The sequence below is a fragment of the Scleropages formosus genome, chromosome 9, assembly GCF_900964775.1.
Source record: "Scleropages formosus chromosome 9, fSclFor1.1, whole genome shotgun sequence".
In the NCBI taxonomy this organism is placed as follows: Eukaryota; Metazoa; Chordata; class Actinopteri; order Osteoglossiformes; family Osteoglossidae; genus Scleropages; species Scleropages formosus.
The window spans coordinates 28,049,560-28,069,101 of record NC_041814.1 but is presented as its reverse complement, the minus strand read 5'-3'; the positions used below and the strand labels follow the sequence as shown (position 1 = coordinate 28,069,101).

The 19,542-nt window shown below is 46.8% G+C and overlaps 1 protein-coding gene across 2 annotated transcripts in view; it reads right to left on the bottom strand.

Moving 5' to 3' along the window:
* The window catches only part of LOC108937053 (disks large-associated protein 1-like), a 141,752-nt gene that overhangs the window by 18,255 nt on the left and 103,955 nt on the right, over positions 1–19,542 (bottom strand). For both annotated transcript variants that reach the window (XM_029254753.1, XM_029254754.1), the window contains 2 exons: positions 17,505–17,682; positions 16,002–16,242 (listed from right to left, as the gene is read on the bottom strand). In XM_029254753.1, coding sequence (XP_029110586.1) covers positions 16,002–16,242; positions 17,505–17,682 — 419 coding nt within the window. The remainder of the gene's footprint in view (positions 1–16,001; positions 16,243–17,504; positions 17,683–19,542) is intronic.

Genomic DNA, 19,542 nt, shown 5'->3' with positions numbered 1-19,542 from the left:
AGGCATGAGAGCGGAGCCCGATCCACCCACTAATTTCCCAGAGCTCCTCAGGAAGAGGCGCATTAATCCACCTTCTGCAGCGTATATTTCACCCCAGAGCAGCAGGCCACCAAAACAGGAAGTGCCCCTCTCCCTGTAATCTTACTGCCTGGATGGATGCACTGTTAGACCAGCTGCATGCTGGGAAACACAGATGGGTTTGGAGACGGCCGAGGGGGGGGGTTGAATTCTGTCCAATCCAAATAACAGTGTGAGGTTTGCACACTAAAATAACACTGATTTACCCACATATACAGCAAGGGAATTTTCACTGTATCAGTTCAAGGGAAGCGCCTAGATCAGGGCCACTGCAGCAGCCGGAGCGAGGATTCAAACCCACATCCTTTGACCGGAAGGTGACAGGAGGCATGCCAGGCAGAACTATGCTGTTAACTGAACCCCAAACCACACGGCACATAATCCACCTGCTCTTGAGAGACAATACTTGGCACTGCAGACTAACGGACTCGAGGTACCGATCACACTTCATACCGTTGGGTTACAGGTCTAAACACCAGTTAAGGGCCTGCATTCTTCAACAATGCAACGCTGCCCAGCGGTACTACAGCAGAAGCAGAGATTCGAACCCAGTTCCTTTGATTGCAAGCCCAGGGCTGTTACCACTACACCACCTGCCGCCTTTTTGCATTATGGAATAACTCCAGTTAAAATACATATGGGCAGTTTAGTCAGCGTTCATACCCTGCAACCGCCGGGATGTGGGGTCCGATCCCACAAAGGTTTCCGTCAGCTGGGGCTCTCAACTCTGTCCATGACGAGCCCAGATGGAGATGAATGCCAGCTCACACTGATTATTTTCTTGGACGAGGGACAGTGCTGACTGTATTTCCCACCCCAACCCCCACCCCTGTACCGGAAGGACATGGGTTTGACAAGGTCCGTGATACACCTCCTCAGTAAAATGATGACAATAAAGACAGAATTCCTCTGAAACATAAAGAAGTCACACGCTGGGAAAGGGTGAGTTACTTTTATTGCTGGACAATAAATACCCCCCAGTCAGCGCTGATTCACACACATTCACACACCTGGCGCTTTTACCCTTTTTCACTCATGGAGCTCGGGTGAAGAACCTTTGTACCGCGGTGTTTCTAAACACTTCACTCTGTAATGAAAATCAGGGTTCCTCAACCTGTGGTTCGCTGGGGGTCACGGGCCTGCTTTGAAAATAACGGAATAGAAGCTTAAAATAAAACAGAGAACAATACCGTGCTTTTACTGTACAGTTCCACGTGAAAGCAGCCGAGTTTTGGTACAATTAATATTTCTTCGAAATTTATTTATGAGGGTTTTTCTAGAAGGGCCCCCAGCCTTAGTCGGATTCACAGAGGGGTTCACGGCCCAGAAAAGGTTCAGATCCTGCATTGTATACTAATCAGGCAACAGGGGTTGTCGTGATCAGAGCTGCAACTGCTGGACTCTGGGTTGCAGGTTCGAGTCCCACTTCCCACTGTAGCACCCTTGATTAAGGTAGTAACTTACCTTGAATTGCTCCAGTAAAAAATACCCTGCTGAATAACAGGGTAAATCACTGCAGGCACCTTGACATTATGTGGCGAAAAGCATCAGCTAAGTGAATAAATGTAAACAAAGAGGGTTGCCGTGGCGATGACGCCCCAGTGCATCGCTGATTGTCTCCCAGCTCTGCTGTTGTTTCCCAAGCAGGGAGTGACTCAAAAGCCCCCCTTAGCTCACATTCTCAGACAGCTGCAGCATGACGGTTCGATGACTCTGTGTGTGTGTGTGTGTGTGTGTGTGTGTGTGTGTGTGTGAGAAGGAGGGAGGGGCCCGGCCGGCTCACCCCTCCCCCACAGGAAGACCAATCACCAGAGAGCAGTTCACACAGACATGTGGAAGGGAAGGTCCAGCGGCACAAGAACACACACACTCGCATTGATGCACGGCACTCCCGGCCCCGACTTCCGGCCGGAAAGCTCCTCCAACAGGAAGTAACGCTCACCGCTGACACGGCTGGAAAAAGTGCGATGACACTCTGTGTCCCCGATGGACAGATTCAAACTGCTGGGCAGCTTCTTCCCCCAGATCATACTGTTTTATCTAAGGGATGTGAATAAGGCGCCCCCTAGTGTTCATCCACCAGCACTGCAATGCAGCCCAAAGAATTTCCCAGTTTCCACTTTGCTCAGTTCAGCTCAGTCCCTGCAGGATCAACACACACGTGTCAAACAGTACAGCTAAACAGCACAAAACACATTTAAGGGTTCGATTCAGGAACATCGGCTTTGGAGGCGAGGAACACCATGCACGTTCACCTTTCGTCCGCTGCAGAGGACAAATATTTCCCAAACGCACCTCCCAAACCTCACGTGCAGTAATCCTGAGGGCGGCGCACCTTAACGAGGACATTCTGTGCTTTTAAACGATACCACGTGTGTGTATGTGTGTGTGTGTGGGGGGGACTTCCTGCAAATCCTACAAGTGTATCCAGATGCGCCTCGGGGGGGGGGGGGATTACTGCGCAGAGCTCGTCCCAGGAGCCGCAGACCACAAGGCTGCCTGTACCCCAGGATGGGACCCCAACTCATACTGGACACACTGGAATGGATTTATCATAAAAACAGGAGGTTATTCTTGGTCTTCCATTGCCAATATTAATTTACAACAAGGAAATTAACTCAGTTACGTTGTAGAGATACCTTGGGATACATCTAGTCCTTGCAATGGAACACCCTGGTTATTTCTGCAGTTCCTCACCTTTGTATTGATCACCGACTCTCAATAACTCCGGACACGAGCCGTAAACACTGTGGAAATGAGGTGGATTAAGGCGACCTTTCCTCTCCATTTGGGTGCTCTTTTTTGTGATCCATTGACCCAGCGAGTAAAAACCCTGCATTCGCTCCACTACAGTTTCCTCAGTCAAACAGAAATAAAAAAACTGGAAAATGTTTGTATCTCTGAAGATTCGTAATTCGACTGTTCACAACACGAGGTGCCACGGTAACGACGGTAACTTTCTCAGTGAAAAGGAAATCTCAGATGGTCTGACACCGTCATCGCAGCCTTCATATGGATGTCGAGTGAACACAGTATTTGAAACCAGAAGGTTGTGAGTTTCAATCTATGGAGCATTTCTTTGAAACGGAGGGAAACCGGACACCGCAGCCCCTCCCTCGGCCAAAAAACATAAGCTGAAGAAGAACAAACAGGCAAAACACTCTGCCAAGACCAAGTGCTACATAAACAGGTGATACTTTTCTTCTGGCGAACAAACTGCCCTATTTATGTGCAGAACTGCCCCAGTAATGTGCAATATTTACATAGAATATGAAATATTTCTAATGTGACACTGCTTATTTTTACTGCCCTTCACAAATTGCCTCACTTAAATTTGGTTTTACTGCACTAATTAAAAAAAAAAAAAGTTGGTTTTATTGCATTGTTTTACCCTACATTGTTGCATGATTCATATCTTTTTCATTTGTTATATTTATTCCTTATATCCACTGCTACTTGTATGTGCAACACTATATATTCTTTATTCTGTAGTGATGTACATTGTGTGTTACTATGTTGCATCGCAGTGTGGGAGCTGCACAAATTGAATTTCATTATTCTCATAGGGGGGTGCAGTGGCGCAGTGGGTTAGACTGCAGTCCTGCTCTCCGGTGGGTCTGGGGTTCAAGTCCCGCTTGGGGTGCCTTGCGACGGACTGGCGTCCCGTCCTGGGTGTGTCCCCTCCCCCTCCGGCCTTACGCCCTGTGTTGCCGGGTAGGCTCCGGTTCCCTGCGACCCCGTATGGGACAAGCGGTTCTGAAAATGTGTGTGTGTGTGTGTGTGTGTGTGTGTGTGTGTGTGTGTGTGTGTGTGTGTGTGTGTGTGTGTGTGTGTGTGTGTGTGTGTGTTCTCATAGGGGGGTGCGGTGGTGCTGCAGGTTTGGCTGAATCCTGCTCTCCGGTGGGTCTGGGGTTCAAGTCCCGCTTGGGTTGCCTTGCGATGGACTGGCATCCTGTCCTGGGTGTGTCCCTTAGCCTTACGCCCTGTTTTCCTGGGTTAGGCTCTGGTTCGCCGTGACCCTGTTTGGGGCCAACGGTTACAGGCAGTGTGTGTGTGTGTGTGTGTGTGTGTGTGTGTGTGTGAGTGAACTGCAGTGCAAAGAGGTGCCCACAGATGCAGTTACCTGCCCCCGCCATCTGGGGGAGCTGTCATTAGAGCAGATGGGCACAAAGAGGTAAAGACACAGTGGTGCACACACACACTTTCTAAACTGTTTATCTCATACGGGGTCGCGGGGAACCAGAGCCTAACCCAGGAAAACAGGGCGTAAGGCTGGAGGGGACACACCCAGGACAGGACGCCAGTCCATCGCAAGGTACCCCAAGTGGGACTCGAACCCCAGACCTACTGGAGAGCAGGACCCGGTCCAATCCCCTGCGCCACCATGTCCCCGCTCCATCACTCAATGACAAAATAATGTTATACCAAAATTTACTGTGGAAAAATACTGACTCAAAGATCTAAGTCCTTCTTATATTATTATTTCTATTATTACTGTATTAATATAGCTCATTCCCATTTCTACTGAGACCCAAAGACCTGTATTATTAATATTATTATTGCTTAAATATAATTTATTCCCATTTCTACTGAGAGTCCAAAGACATACATCCTTATTTTGTTTGGTATTATTATTATTATTATTACTATTATTATTATTGTTGCTGTTGTTGTTATTATTATTGCTCTTGTTACACTTTATTTTGCAGTTGGCCCACAGCTATACCAACACAACCCTGAAATATAACTTTGTTTTACACCAGGACCCAAGAGCCCATAGCCCTGAAACACATTATGAATCACAGTATTTCACTGATAAAATCATCGCTGCAAAGAAAAATAATCAGAACTGCGGCCTTCAGAATCGAAAGTGAGTTTCGCTGCTTCCCGATCACATCCCCGCAGACAGATTTTGGTTTTCCTCAATGTCTAGGAAATGAATGAATGAATGAATTAATGAATAAAAGTAATGATGAATACCTGTCAAATGAATGAACATCTTTCTGCTCCCACACCTGCTCCGGTTTTCCCCTGCGTTCCGTGGGGATGACCGCACTCTCACACAGACAGACCCAGACGCCTGACTACCAGACCGTTTCGGAAAAAATTTCCCATGATCCCTTTGGTGTTATCGACTTTGCCATGCGCTGGCAGGATAATAGAGGGCAGCAGGTGGTGGGCAGCAGCTGAAAATGAGCTGTCCTGGGTATGAAAGGGATGCGAAAGGAAGGCTGGGCAGGAGAACTGACCCTCTGAGTAAATATTAGGGTAAATCACTGGGTAAATTTGGTTATAATTACTGGGTAAGAGCATCATCTTGGCCGACGCTATGAATTAAATGACTCACATTATAATTTACCGATTTATACAGCTGGATATGTTGCTGTGCCAGATCGGGGCAAGTACCTCGATCAAGGGTCCTACAGCAGTTTCCCCTTTTCCTACGACTTGAACTAGTGCCCTTTAGGCCACACTTTTCCTTCGTCTCCTCTTTGGTTCCAGAGGTGGTCATGATTGGCGGTTACCATGACTCCTGCAGTGCCTCTGCCTCTACACATCCTTAATGCCCAGGTGGAGCTTCACTACTTTCGCATTGTCCGGTCCCCACTCATGACCTCATAACATCCACCCCACCGCATTACACACACGAGGAGCACCCCACCACCCCCCCTTCAAATCTTGCACCTGCTGTCCCACATCTCACAGAGGCCACCAAAATAGATGGGGAACTAAGGAGAGTTTGGCACAGCCCATCACAAACATATTTATACTTATTTTTTTTATTTACTGTAGCTGATGGCTTTTCTCCAAAGTTACCACAATTTACCTATTTATATAGCTGTATCAGTTGAGGGTATGTACCTTGATCAAGTGTATTACAGTAGGATGTGGGATTCGAACCTGGAACCTTCACGTGTGCCCACTGCCTCTTTTATGCGACCTTGCCTCCTGCTCACACTCAAATAGCACCTCATTTTTCCACAAGAGAAGATAAAGCAACAATAACGGCAATATTTGTTTGTTTCTTTCTTTTATTAGTTTTAGTGTTGGGACAGCATGTAGTACGGCAGCCAAATGTGCCACCCCCATGGGACTTAAAGGTTGCAGGTTCAAAACCTACAGCCTGCTGTATTGCACCTGATCAACGTAGTTCACCTGGGCCGCTCCAGTAAAAATAATGCAGCTGTATAAATAGGTAAATCAGTGTAAGTAACTCAACATTGGGAGTCACTTTAGGGGAAAGGATTGACTAAACAAATAAACGTGAATAAAAATAATAGAGCCAATAATAAAAGAGCCAATATGAGGACAATTGAACTTCACACACACACACTTTCAGAACCGCTTGTCCCATACAGGGTCGTGGGGAACCGGAGCCTACCTGGTAACACAGGGCGTAAGGCCAGAGGACACACCCAGGACGGGACACCAGTCCATCACAAGGCACCCCAAGCGGGACTCAAACCCCAGACCCACCAGAGAGCAGGACTGTGGTCCAACCCACCGCGCCACCACACCCCTAGCAATTGAACTTCAATAAACAGGAAGTTTAGGAGCAGGTTTACAGTGAACGTTGTCAAAGTGGGATGGAAAAATAAATACTATTTCATGACAGATATTTCTATTCCTGCCAGACTGCAGTCATCACTGTACTTACTGCAGTACTTTCAGTTCCAGCCATTACAACTGAAAGGGTTAATTAGAGTCATAATCAACTGGACACACAGTACTGTTATGAAAATTACTGTCATCAGGATGGCCCTGCAGCTACTCGCTGAGAGGAAATACAATAATAATAATAATAATAATAATAATACATATTATGATATAAACCGTGTGTGTGAAAGAGAGAGAACAAGAGAAAAAGAGACACAACAACTATTTACTCTGTTTTACTCTGTTCTGTCCCTAAGAAGATGCTGCCCGGGACTCCAGTGAGTGGGAGATGAGCCGACGAAGGACGGATGTAACTCCCTCGCTGTCGCTCAGCTACAACTCATTTTCGCTACAATCTGTGAAATACATATTTCTGGAGTCATGATGATTTGCGTAAAGCGCACAAACCGGGTAAACTGGAGAGCGCGTCACACTGTACTCTACTGTACTCTGCTGTACTCTACTGTGTATTGTTTTCGGTGCGAGGAGGAAAGAAGAGCAGGATGAGTAAGCAGAAACACAGAGAGAGAGAGAGAGAGCCACACACACACTCCCACGCGCGCGCACACACACACACACACACACACGCGCGCGCGCGCGCACACACCTGTCCCCGGTGTACTCACAGAGGCGGATCCAGCTCTCACACATCACGCGGACCGAAGTGCGCCACGCGCAAGCGGTAAAGCGGCGAAGCGGTGAAGCGCGACTCCCGCGGAATGACGGGGACGCGCCGCGCTCTCGCGCTCGCGAGGGACGGAGCCGCACGCGTCCGCCTCGGGAATCCGGGCAGCAGATAAGTGTTCGGAATAATCCCACGAATAAATTTCGCAGTGTGAGGAGGAAAAAAAAACATCACTAGAGTTATTTGTAACCGATTTATTGATTACTGTCCATTAATTTTGTAAATTGTGCGGCTTCGACCCCAAAACAGACAGAGTTCACGTGAGTGAGAGGACAGAGCGGCAGAAACGGGTTTTCTTCGTGTTCTGCGCCTTCATCTCAACCTGTGGGGCAAATATATCTCCCTCTGCAATTAATGAAACTCTATTAAAAAATGAAAGTCACACAGCGGCAGTGGCGTCACTAGGGGTTGGTGTTACCCAGTGCGGTAAATCATGGTGTCACCCCCCCCCCCCCCCCCCCATGGACCTCCTCCCCTACCAGACCACACAGAATCCTAGTCATGATGTTTTTTCTACTAATGTTACTCGTAAATCGTAGTTCCCCTGTATCACTGAATGTAATTACAGTAGTGGTGACATAAACAACCAGCAAAATTAAAATTACACCTTTAAATTACAGTATCAAACACACAGCCTAAATGTATTTACATTTACTAAATTTACATACTTTCATGTGGTTAAAGTGAAAATTTGGTAAGAAAACAATAGAATTCGAAGTAAAAACGTTTAGGAACTACATCAAAATCATGTTATTTTATGTTATCGATACAGGTTCGTAGATACTAATTACCACAATATTGTAGCTAAAACACCAGAAAATGGGAGAAAATCAGCGACTATAAAAACAGGAGCGTCGACGGAAACAAGAGCGCGTGGAGACGAATCCACGTGATCGGAAGCGTCACTGTAACTGTAACTGTAATTGTAATTGTCGTTGTAATTGCAATTGTAATTGGGTAATGATGAGAGCCGTGAGCGGAGCGCATTGGAAGGTTCAAAAAGTGAATGAGCGCAGAGTTTTATCCTTCCTTGTAGGAATATTGATACATGTAAACTGGGCTTTATTACCAAACATGTTCTTGTTCTTATAACGAACTAAAGGGATATTTTTATAAAAATAATACATTTGTGCTGAAACACTGCACAAACATTTCACAGACACTCATTTTGGTGTCACCGGCAGCGGTCCGCACCCCCCGCACCCCCCCTAGTGACGTCACCGATTTGGACATTTTCTCTCGTTCCGCCAAATGCGCGGCGCTCCAACACCCATCGAGAGGAAACCCGGGCTGCGCTGCTGCCCGCACCCTGCAGGGGGCGCTCCTCTGCCAGACATGAGTTAAACAGGGCAATTGCAGTTACTCTCAGTTAACGTCCGTAATACATATATATATTTACGTATCTATATGTATATTTCCCCAGCGCGTCACATCCGCCTTTGTAAATCAAGATGAAGCGGGGGGGGGATTTGGGGCGAGACTCGCATCAAGCTGTTCTCTGCAGTCCGTCATGATTGCGGTGCAGGTAAAAGTGATGAGCAGAAGAAGTGCGGAGAGAGATGGAGCTCTTGAACAGGACCAGCGGCTCTGGGCTGAAGGCCCCTTGAAGAACTGTGACAACCTCTGTGAAAGGTTGGCAGGTACCGTGCGTTGTGATCAGCAGCGCCTTCAAGACCGAGGTTCGAGAAGGAGGAAACGGCGCCATGAATTATGGGGGGGTGCCAGCACTTGTTTGCTGTTTGCTGCATCATGAGGCTGCCCACCACTGGTACAGCTGCTTTGCTTCCACCTCACGGCCCCAATTCAATCCAGTCCAACTTCAATAACCGCCTGTCCCAAACAGGGTCGCAGGGAGGTGGAGCCTATCCAAAAAACATTGGGTGCAAGGGTACACCCTGGACAGCACACCAGTCCATCGCAAGGCCAAACCCACACGGATACAGGGAGAACATGCAAACTCCCCACAGAGTGACTGCGGATCGAACCCATGTCCTCTCACACCCCCCAGATGCTGAGACAGCGGTGCTACTCACTGTTCTACCGTGCCACCCCTTGTGTCCACATAAATTAAAAGTACACATGGCAAATAATAAATAAGACAAACCGATGTGAAAAATCACAATTTTTTGAGATTTCTGCTGATATGCTGCATAAAATGTGAGTTGTAATTGATACAGAATTTCTATTCGCTCGGGATCTGAGCTTTTCATCTCTGCTGTGCACCAAACCTCTGCCTTGTGAGCTCTTTATATATATTCCGAGATGCGCTCATATCTTTGCTTTCTCCTCTGACCTTTGTTCATGTGGTGCTTGGGCTGTGGCAACGGGAGCAGATGACTGCCTCCTACTGGTAGACAAGGGAAGCGCTTATAAAGCTGAAGTGTGACCAGGTACCCAAGACACCTGCACCATTTCATTTGTCATCCCATGAATAATTTCTCATCCCAAGTGAATACTTATTCTAGTGCATTTATTTAATTCCAAGACACCCTGAGGGATCGTGGTCAGCTAGTCCCGCCCCGAGAAACCTCCTTTCCGCAGAGGAGCCAAAGCAGGACTGCTCTATAAATGGTAAATCACTGCAAGTGTCTTACAGTACAAAGTTCACACTGTGAGTCGCCAGGAACAACGGTGTCAGATGAATAACGGTTATTAATAATAAGTCACCGGATGAACTGATGCATCGAAAATTTCCGTGCAGCTGCTGGACATGTCTGGTCGTGAGACGTACGACGCGTACGTGGAACAGCGGCATGACGTGGTGTTACTGCGGTGCTTACACGCCAGCAGCGGTGTAAACTGCTCTATCTGCTCTCAAACTACAGGTTATGTAAGTCGGGCCCTTTTAATTATTTGTGATTCGCACGTCCAAAGACGACTGCAGGGACTGATTATATCCCAGAATGAAGTGGAGCGGTGGGGGGGCTGGAGAAGGTTTTGGAGAAGCAGTCAATTTTTCATCAGGGTCCTTGCTGAAAAATCTCGATGGCCGGCGCGCGCTCGGCCGTCCTCGGCACCTTCCGGAAACTCTCCCCAAGAGATCTGGCTGATCCCGGCAGGCTTCTGCTGCTTTGTCGCTCGCTGGTCACAAACGTGAACCACATCTGTTGTGTTTCCTTGCTATTTGCTGGCCTCTCGCAGGGAAAGACCCTGGGAACACATCTCGGGATTACTGCTTGATGCCTTGCGAGGGGATTCAATCTGGGCTGCGCCCAAGAGCGCTTTAAATTACCATCTGCACTCGAGCAGCTACACATTTCCCCCGAAGCCATTCGTGTTCAATGAGCTGCCCTGGGGCACAACGGCAGGGCCGTCCTGAGGGTTCGACGTCCACGTTATGCAATGGTCAAGCAGCGCGTCGCCGGTTCCGGTTCCGGCAGGAAAGCGTGGAAGGGCTCCATGGCTTCGTTTCGCTCGAACCGAGACAGTGAGGAGACCCAGCGCTGACCAGCAGGATTGTGGTCTCACGTGGACGGGGCACATGCAATAAATGGCACCTTGCAGCGAGGCAGAAGGGGAGGAATAACAGTGACAGAGAGAGTGTGTGGGTTCCACTGATGTATGGATGAGTGACCCAGTGTAAGTAGTGTATCTAGCAGTGTAAGTCTTCCGGGTGCTCTGGTTTCCTCCCACACTCCAAAGACATGCTGCTCAGGCTCCCCCCTAATGTGTGAGTGACACAGAGAGAGTGTGTGTGTGTGTTCCACTGATGTATGGATGAGTGACCCACTGTAGGTAGTGTATCTAGCAGTGTAAGTTACCACAGTGAATAAGGTGTGTTGGATCGTAACACTACATAGAGTTCATTGGAAGTCGCTTTGGAGAAAAGCGTTTGCTAAATAAATGTATGTGCGTAGTCCTCTCATTCCACTCGACATTCATCCTTGCTGCCTACATTTTCTTCCTTTATCAAACTCCAAAATAATAAAGAACACCAATCACACTCAATTAAAAATAAATAAATAAAAAACAAAACCACAGGAATTCACCTATAAATGACAGAGGTCACTTGTACACCTGTGGCATTCTAGATAAAAACACAAAAGCAATAAATAATAATGATGATAAAAATTAATACAGAATAAATCCAGAGCCTCCAAAGATGAAAGGATTCTACATACACATAAAACTCTTAGGATCCATTAAAATCAAAACACTAAAAGCACTTCAGTAGCCAGCATCTCTATAAACACAGTAACCTTACATATTTCCTGAAAAAATTAAGAGGAATAAATACACTTACATTTATTTATTTATCAGACGCTTTTCTGCAAAGCAACTTCCAATGAACTCTATGTAGTGTTATGATCCCACACACCTTATTCACCGCGGTGACTTACACTGCTAGGTACACTACTTACACTGGGTCACTCATCCATACATCCGTGGAACACACACACTCTCTCTGTCACTCACACACTATGGTGAACCTGAACAGCATGTCTTTGGAGCGTGGGAGGAAACCAGAGCACCCAGAGAACATGCAAACTCCACACAGAATGAGCAGGAATTGAACCCACATCCCCTCTGCTGTACCGCCATGCTGCCTCTGCATATTTCGTCTTATAAGGGAGCGGAACTGTTTGAGTCGCCACGAACTGCACTCTGAGCTCCAACACCGACTGGGAGTTGACACCTCAGAGCTCTGAATGTCAAGTGGGAGCAGTTGACCACCTCCCTTTGCGCTTGAAGAACCCAGGTTTGGATCCTATCTCCCGCTGCAGTACCCGTGATCACGGTACTCACCCTGAACTGATACAGTAAAAATTACCCAGCTGTGTAAATGGGTAAATCAATGCACGTAGATTTTTTTTTTTTTTCACAGAAGTGCCTGCACTGTGAATATGTGTAAAAACAGTGTACATTCCTGAGTATTTATTACTCGGGGTAAGTGCTGTACCTTACACTGTGGTACAACAGTTAACTCCCTCCCGGCTCCTCAACAGACAGGTAAAATTTTGGTGCGAAGGAACAAGACATGTTCCGTATTAAAATAATTTTAAGGACACCTTAAAGGCTCCTTACCGTGGTAACAACACACACGAGCGTATGAAAGTAGAGTGTCAGTGCTAACTAGTTCACGAGGTCAGTGTCCCGGTAGGGGGTGCGTTACCGACATGAGACCCTCATGAGGGCGAGAACCTACTCCCACACCCCCGTCAGTGAGCGTCAGCACTTGCCATATTTCCGCCGAATGAAGCTGCATACTTAATTACTATCCCAGCATGTATTGATTCATTTTAAATGCTCTTGGAAAAGCTTAATGAAAATTAAATATGAATTAAGTCTGAATTTTATATGACAAACAACTTGACAGCTTAAATGGGCCTAAATTGTTTACCAATTACGGCAGCATTTAATTCAGTCTCGCAAAACAAGTTAAGGGGCCGGTAAAGCAGGCGGCACAGCGGCAGCAGGTCGCTTTGCGATCGGAGGGCTCGGGTTCGAATACCTGCTTGTGCTGCAGGTCCCCCAGAGCAAAGTACCTGTCCTGAAGCGATGTGGTAAAAATGTACCTGCTGCATTATTGAGTGAATAAGTGAAAAAAGTGCAGTAACATTTAAACGTCACACCGTAAGTTGGAGAAAAGTGACACATAAATGAATAAATAATAATTCATTTTAATGTACATATCACTTCGCTGGGTCCCAAACAGCACAAAGGCCTGTACTATGGTTTTTCAGTTATTTAATAATTACAATTTTAATGATGTAATCACTTCAGATCACGGTAAACAAGTCCTATTATTATTATTATTATTATTATTATTATTATTATTTAAAAAAATATTACAACATCCTATGACGTGTACCATTTGGACGACTGTTTTACATCATCGGCTCCCCTCCTCCCCGGCCCGTCCTTTATTTACCGTACGAACCCAAGCGGCGGTGTTGGCGTCCAGGTTCGAGTGCCTTTCCTCAATAGGCCTGATTGCCCACATCAGGATGGCACCGCTGCTTTTTCTTTGGTGCGAGGCGTGTGCGTCGTACCCATCAGCCCCGGGGATGTTTGTTTGGGTTCGGCGAGTCGGGAAACAAGGCTTTTGATGAGCTGCTTTGATGAGCGCCGCACTTTAAATGCCGCCGATGCTGAGCAGGAGCGAATTTGCCGACCGGCGCAAACGCGGTTTCCCACCCGTTCCGGAGTCGGAGCGGCGTTTCGTTTACTCGCTGATGCTTTCGTGTACGCTTCAGTTGACGGCGACTTACACGGCTCACGCTCTTGCCCACCTTCAATGCTTCCCTACAGCATTGTGGTGTAACAACAGCCCTCAATGGTACAACCAAAGGGCCCCCCTGTTTGAACTAGCAGCCTCTGGGTTAGAGTCCAGTTCCTTCACAGCTCTGCCTGGGCCAGGCTTAGAGTTGCTGTTGTTGTTGTTTTTGTTGTTGTTTCTTAAACTAACCCATTAGTGCGTGATCCAGGTGTTAAATGCACTCGGGTTATTCCTGGTTAAACCCTTTGTATCGATCCCACTACCGTCTGGCCGGATTGATGAAGTCGGGACCCTTCACATGGGAGACGGATGAAGCGTCGTCGTGGCGACCGCCTCCAAACGTCTGCCCGCACTCCTGCGGACCGTGTTCCACCCCCGCCGCCACACAGAGCCCTTCACCCTGGGCAGTTTCTCCTCACCGGCCTCACCCCCCAACCCCCACGATAACACATCGCCCGCGTCCCTTTGGAGATGAGCACCATCTATTATTCATCACTTTTCACACATTTGTTTTCTGCAGAAATGCTGATTTGGGGAGGTTGGGTTGCCTGAGCTCCAGCGTGCCCTGCCCCGCAAATCAATACCATCAAAAGCAGGCGGGAATCGTCACACGGCTCAGTCCCACATCTCATAATAGCTCGTGCGGCTCGTCATGCAAGAAGAGGATCACTGGTTACCGTCGGAATGGAATCCTAATGTTATATTATTGTTTGCTTGGAATCAGGGCAACTTGACTGCGCAGTTTCAGCAGTCCTCTCGACTTAATTGTGAACGTGCCAGTGGTCGTTAACTGGCCAGATGTAACCCTGACAGCAGGTAGACAAGGTGTAGCAGGCAGCATGGTGGCACAGCAAGTTGAGCACGGGGGGGGGGTACGAGAGGATGTGGGTTCGACCCCCCTTCAGTCTGTGTGGAGTTTGTGTGTTTTTGCCTTGTCTTTTTTGTGGGTGCTCTGGTTTCCCCCCACAGTCCAAAGGCATGCTGTTCAGGTTCCCCCATAGTGTGTGTGTTCCACTGATGTATGGATGAGTGACCCACTTGAAGTAGTGTATCTAGCAGTATATGTTACCCTGGTAAATAAGGTGTGTGGGCTGATAACGCTACATAGAGTTCATTGGAATTTGCTTCGGAGAAAAGCGTCTACTTAATAAATAAACGTAAATGTACTGAGGCTGCAAGGATGGAATGTGTGTCACGCCCACACCTGTGAGCACAACAGCAACATCTGGTACCAATCAGCCCGGCCAGGTATAAAGGCGGTGCCGTCCTGGTACCGGGTGCGGAATCTTGCAAACGCCTCCCTACGTAGCTTTGCGGCATTCAGCAGTCTTCTCCCCGTACCCAGTTCTCTGTTTCGTGTTTTGACTCTCCTGGTTTCTGACCCTTGCTTGATCTCATGGTTACTGAGTTTTGCTTTGCCCCTGGAAACGACATCCGCGCCTCCAAGACCCACTCCTGTCCACGACCTCTGTTTTTGCCTGCCCGTACTTGGGTCCAATCCCTACTTCTCCTGGCCTCGGCAGTGACAATGCGTTTAAGACGCCAAATAAAGTAGAGGATCAAAGACATGCCGCCACCGAATCCTGCCAGTGTATGTGAAGTGTGGAGGTGCCTTGTGCTGAACCCCTGTCCTCAACATTAACAAGAACAACAACAAATGTCTGTCCCCTCCCGGTAGTGCAGGGTTATCACACCAACCTGAAAACCCAAACGACCTCCAAAGGGAAGCAGTCAGTAGATCCTTTCTTCTTTTCAAACACCCACACATTTCCCGGTGTATTTATTTATCATCTATTACCTTCCGAACCCATAGATGGCAGTAAAGGGCACCCAAGAAGAATAGCAGCCTGAGATCGCCTTAAATCTGTTCGCTTCCACGGTGTTTACAGGTCATGTCTAGTTTTGGTGAACCCTGGTGATTAATAACGATATGAGGAAAGCTGCTCATGTTTATCTCATTAGTCAACAGCTGACGCTCAATAGGCGTTGTTAGACTTTACGTATTTTTATAAACAAATGCCTTAAATTGCTTTTGATTTTAAAGTCACTCAAAATTAACAAAGAAAGATCAAATAAAAAGTTTTTTTTTTTTCCTCCATTTATTAATGACTATGCATAAGATTTTTTACAAAACCTTACCTGCAAATAACTTGAGGGACATTTTTAATTGACTCTTTCATTGATTCTGGCATTGGTGGTGAAAGTGACTTTAGAGTTACGAACAGAACGAGTTACAAACAGACAATCGGTCCCAGTTTTGGTTGTAATTTCGGTAGCCAGCATACTGTTTATTTACGCTACCTCGTCGGCAGTGCCAGCACACACGCAGTAGTCCGGGGTGCGGGGTGTGGGTTCACTGACCTGTGCTACTCTGGATGGTCCTGACGGTGGTGGCAGTTCGGGGCGGTGAGACGGCCTGCCGTGGTGCTGCCTCCCCATCCTGCGAGCATCCCTGGTCGATGGCACGTACGTAGCTGTGGCTGCGCATGCGGAAGTGTCCGGGCAGCGGCAGGTCGAGCGCGTCCACCGCCTGTGATTCCAGCTCGCTGAACACGGACTCGCACACCGACTCAAACTGCCCGTTGACCTCCACCTCGCTCACCTGCGCAGATGGAGACGGAGAGCAATGGGAAAAAACAGATAAAAAATGATAAGCGCTTGAACACACCTCGACGAGCCTACCAGCTTCTCCCCTGAGGTTGCTGCCTGCTGCCTTTATTTTTCATCCTGTGTCAGGACTGAGGGACTTGGAGTCCGTAAGAGGAAGTCCCTCAGTCCTGATACAGGATAAGAAATAAAGTGTATCCTCGTGTTAAAAATTTTCGAAGATATGAACATTTTTTACTTATATTTTTAACTGCATTTTCTTCACGTTTATTTTCTAAAATTTCAGTTTGGAGCAGAACGAGCGTGACCTGTGTTTACCCGCCTTGCAGATAGGTGGCAGCAAAGAGCATCCAAACAGCAGGGGATCGCGGGACTAGCTTAATCTGAGTGCCAGAGTTCACAGCTCGTGTCTGGCGTTCAGGTGCGTCGGTGATCAATAACAGGATGACGAACAAGACAACGTTTATGCGATGAATCCATCGGGTCTGAAAATGACTTTGGGGAGAAAACTTATTTTTCTGTTATTTTAATTTTAACGTAGCTCAATGTAACTTATGCCAAATATTTTTTATTTATTACAGCTCTGTGAGACTTCACGAAACTTGATCTGTGGGTTTCCAGGGTTATTGTGTGTCCTTTATGTTACTACTTGTGTGTTATCTATCTATCTATCTATCTATCTATCTATCTATCTATCTATCTATCTATCTATCTCTATGTCTTCATTCAAAATGTAGCAGCATTTCTATTCTCAAAGACCCTTAATGAAGGCCCATTGTTATCTCTGGCCTCTGTTGTTAAAGCTCTGCATTAACAAGAAGCATCAGAATGTGGCACAGGGACCCTCACCAATAACACTCGTATCCACAAATGTCCAGAACACGCAGCGCCTTTCCGAGAAGTAGAGGTGGGCGGGAGCCTGTTGCGGGAAGGCTTAATTAGGAAGGGCTTAATTAGGTGTGTCGCCGAGGAAACCGATGTAACAGGAGCGAGGAAGTGTGCATGTGTGTGTGTGTGTGTGTGGGTCCGGTGGGGGCGGGTGCCGCGAGTACGGTGCCCACCTGCATAATTAGCGATGCAAACTCAGCTCCTGTCATCTGGAGCTGAAGGTAAACACCTCTCGCGAGCTGTCAGTTCAATTTAACGCTCCATGTTTCTTCCCGACAAATGGACTGCGCCTTTGACCTGACATTCCCGAAACGGTGCCCCCTCCCCCTCCGACAGGCATCTGGGTCGAGCGGTCGGGCAGGAACCCACCTGGCTGATGGTGCTCATAGCCCTCATGTAGCTCTCGTTGCGCGAGCGGAACTTGGGGGACGCGAGGAGCCCCGCGGGGTCCAGGCTGTCCAGGCTACGGTTGATGGAGACCTCGCTGACCGCCCGCAGGTAGCTATGGCTGCGGATCTGCAGCTTGGGCGAGTGCTCCGTGGAGATCCTGCGGAGGGGGAGACGGTTTCATTGAGACAATTGGAATCAGAAAGTGGAACAGACCTCTCAGAAGGAGTCGATAACTCTAATTTGGACGATACACGGATGCGTTTTGGCTGGATATCAGGCCTAAGCGATACATATACTGTATAGAGTGTCTGGAACATGAGACAGGTTATGACACCGTAAGTACCGGACCCACAGATAACGGAGCGGAGCCCAGTGTAAATGGAGCGCATGAAATACAGTAAATCAAAGACAAGGGCAATAAACTCGTCTCCCATCATCTGGTTTTTCGTGCACCCGGTCCAACGTTATTAATCCCATTTATCGTTAATCGGTCTGGATTGTCATTTATACCTTCTGCTGGATCCGGTCCAGGACGCTGAACATTCTGCTCAGGGTAATAAACCGAGGCTGCGTTTGAAAATTGTGCCGAGCAGCTGTGAGAGACACCGTGAGAGGCTGCGAGCTTTAATTTTCGTATTATTCGTTTATTTAAATGTAATATACCGCCTTCATCTTCCTCATGCCAGCCCGCCCAGTCCATCGGGATAGCTTTACTTTGTGAAATCATCAGTAAAATCAGTATTTATTTCAGATGTAGGATGGTGCGGCCGCTTTTTACATACTGGGTCATTTTTACTACTACAGCTGCAACACGCAAGTTGATAAAGTGTGGACAGGTGATGAAATAAAAACTGTATTTTGAAAATTATTTTTCTGGCAACAATCCAAGGAAAGATAACACTGCAAAAGTTTTAACATATTGTACTATTTTTTTCCTTATGATATTTAGTACAGTATACAGTATAATTGTATAATTATTATGTGCAATATCATTACTTCTTCAACATTACCGGCAATATAACCATTTAATATCATGTGCAATTGTTTTAAATTGTTTTTAAATTTAAATATAATAATGTAATATAAGGTGTAATATCATGTATTGTGTCACTTTCTACCTTTCACTTTGCTTTCTTACTTCGTGTACTTTTTTTTTTTTTTTTTTACTTTTAATATGTTTAATTGTTGTGATTTTTCTGTTTGAGCAATCTCTGGCACAAGAATTTCCTTCAGGATAAATAAAGTTTTATCTAATCTTATCTTATCTTTAGGTGATTCCGGGGTGAACGGGGATGGGGTTGAATGAAATATAATGAAAAAATATGATAAGTAATTTCATTATCAAGTTGGATGTTTGGTTAGTTTTCATAAATAAATATTCACCAGTTAATGGGGATAAGTGGTCTTGGGTTAGAATCGTGGCAGTAACAGGAGCACCAATAAGAGGAACAAGCAAAAAAAAAGCAAATGGAATTCCAAAAAAAACAAAAAAGATTGAATATATAATAAAAAAAAATCTATAGTGAGACCATTTGCTGACATGGTGTTTAAACTGACTGTACCGAGTCTCCCTTTGCGGCAAACCTGTCTCTCTCACCACCCTCCTAGACAGCTGGACTAATTCCAGTCCCATAAAGAAGAAACAACAGCCTCATGTCCGACTGTATCTGGCAACGGGAGATTTTCATCCTTTTTTTAATAGAGGTTTTACATTCCCTTATTTAAATGCCTTTAGTTCTTCCCACATAATTAAGGTCACAAGGGTAATGTGGGACAAAAGCCAGGTGTGTCGAAAGACGCCCAACTCCGAGATTATTGCCCGCGTCCGATTAGGTGATGAGAGTACGGTGTGGCCGTGGAACCGCGATGGACATGTGGAGGACAGGAGTGTGTCGCACTGCGGACCGCAGACCAGCGTGGACGAAGACGCGTTCGGCGTCCAACGGGCGATTCTTCCCTTCCCTTTCATCAGTCCATCGAGACGTTTGTAACGAGTCTTTGACACGTAAACCCAACC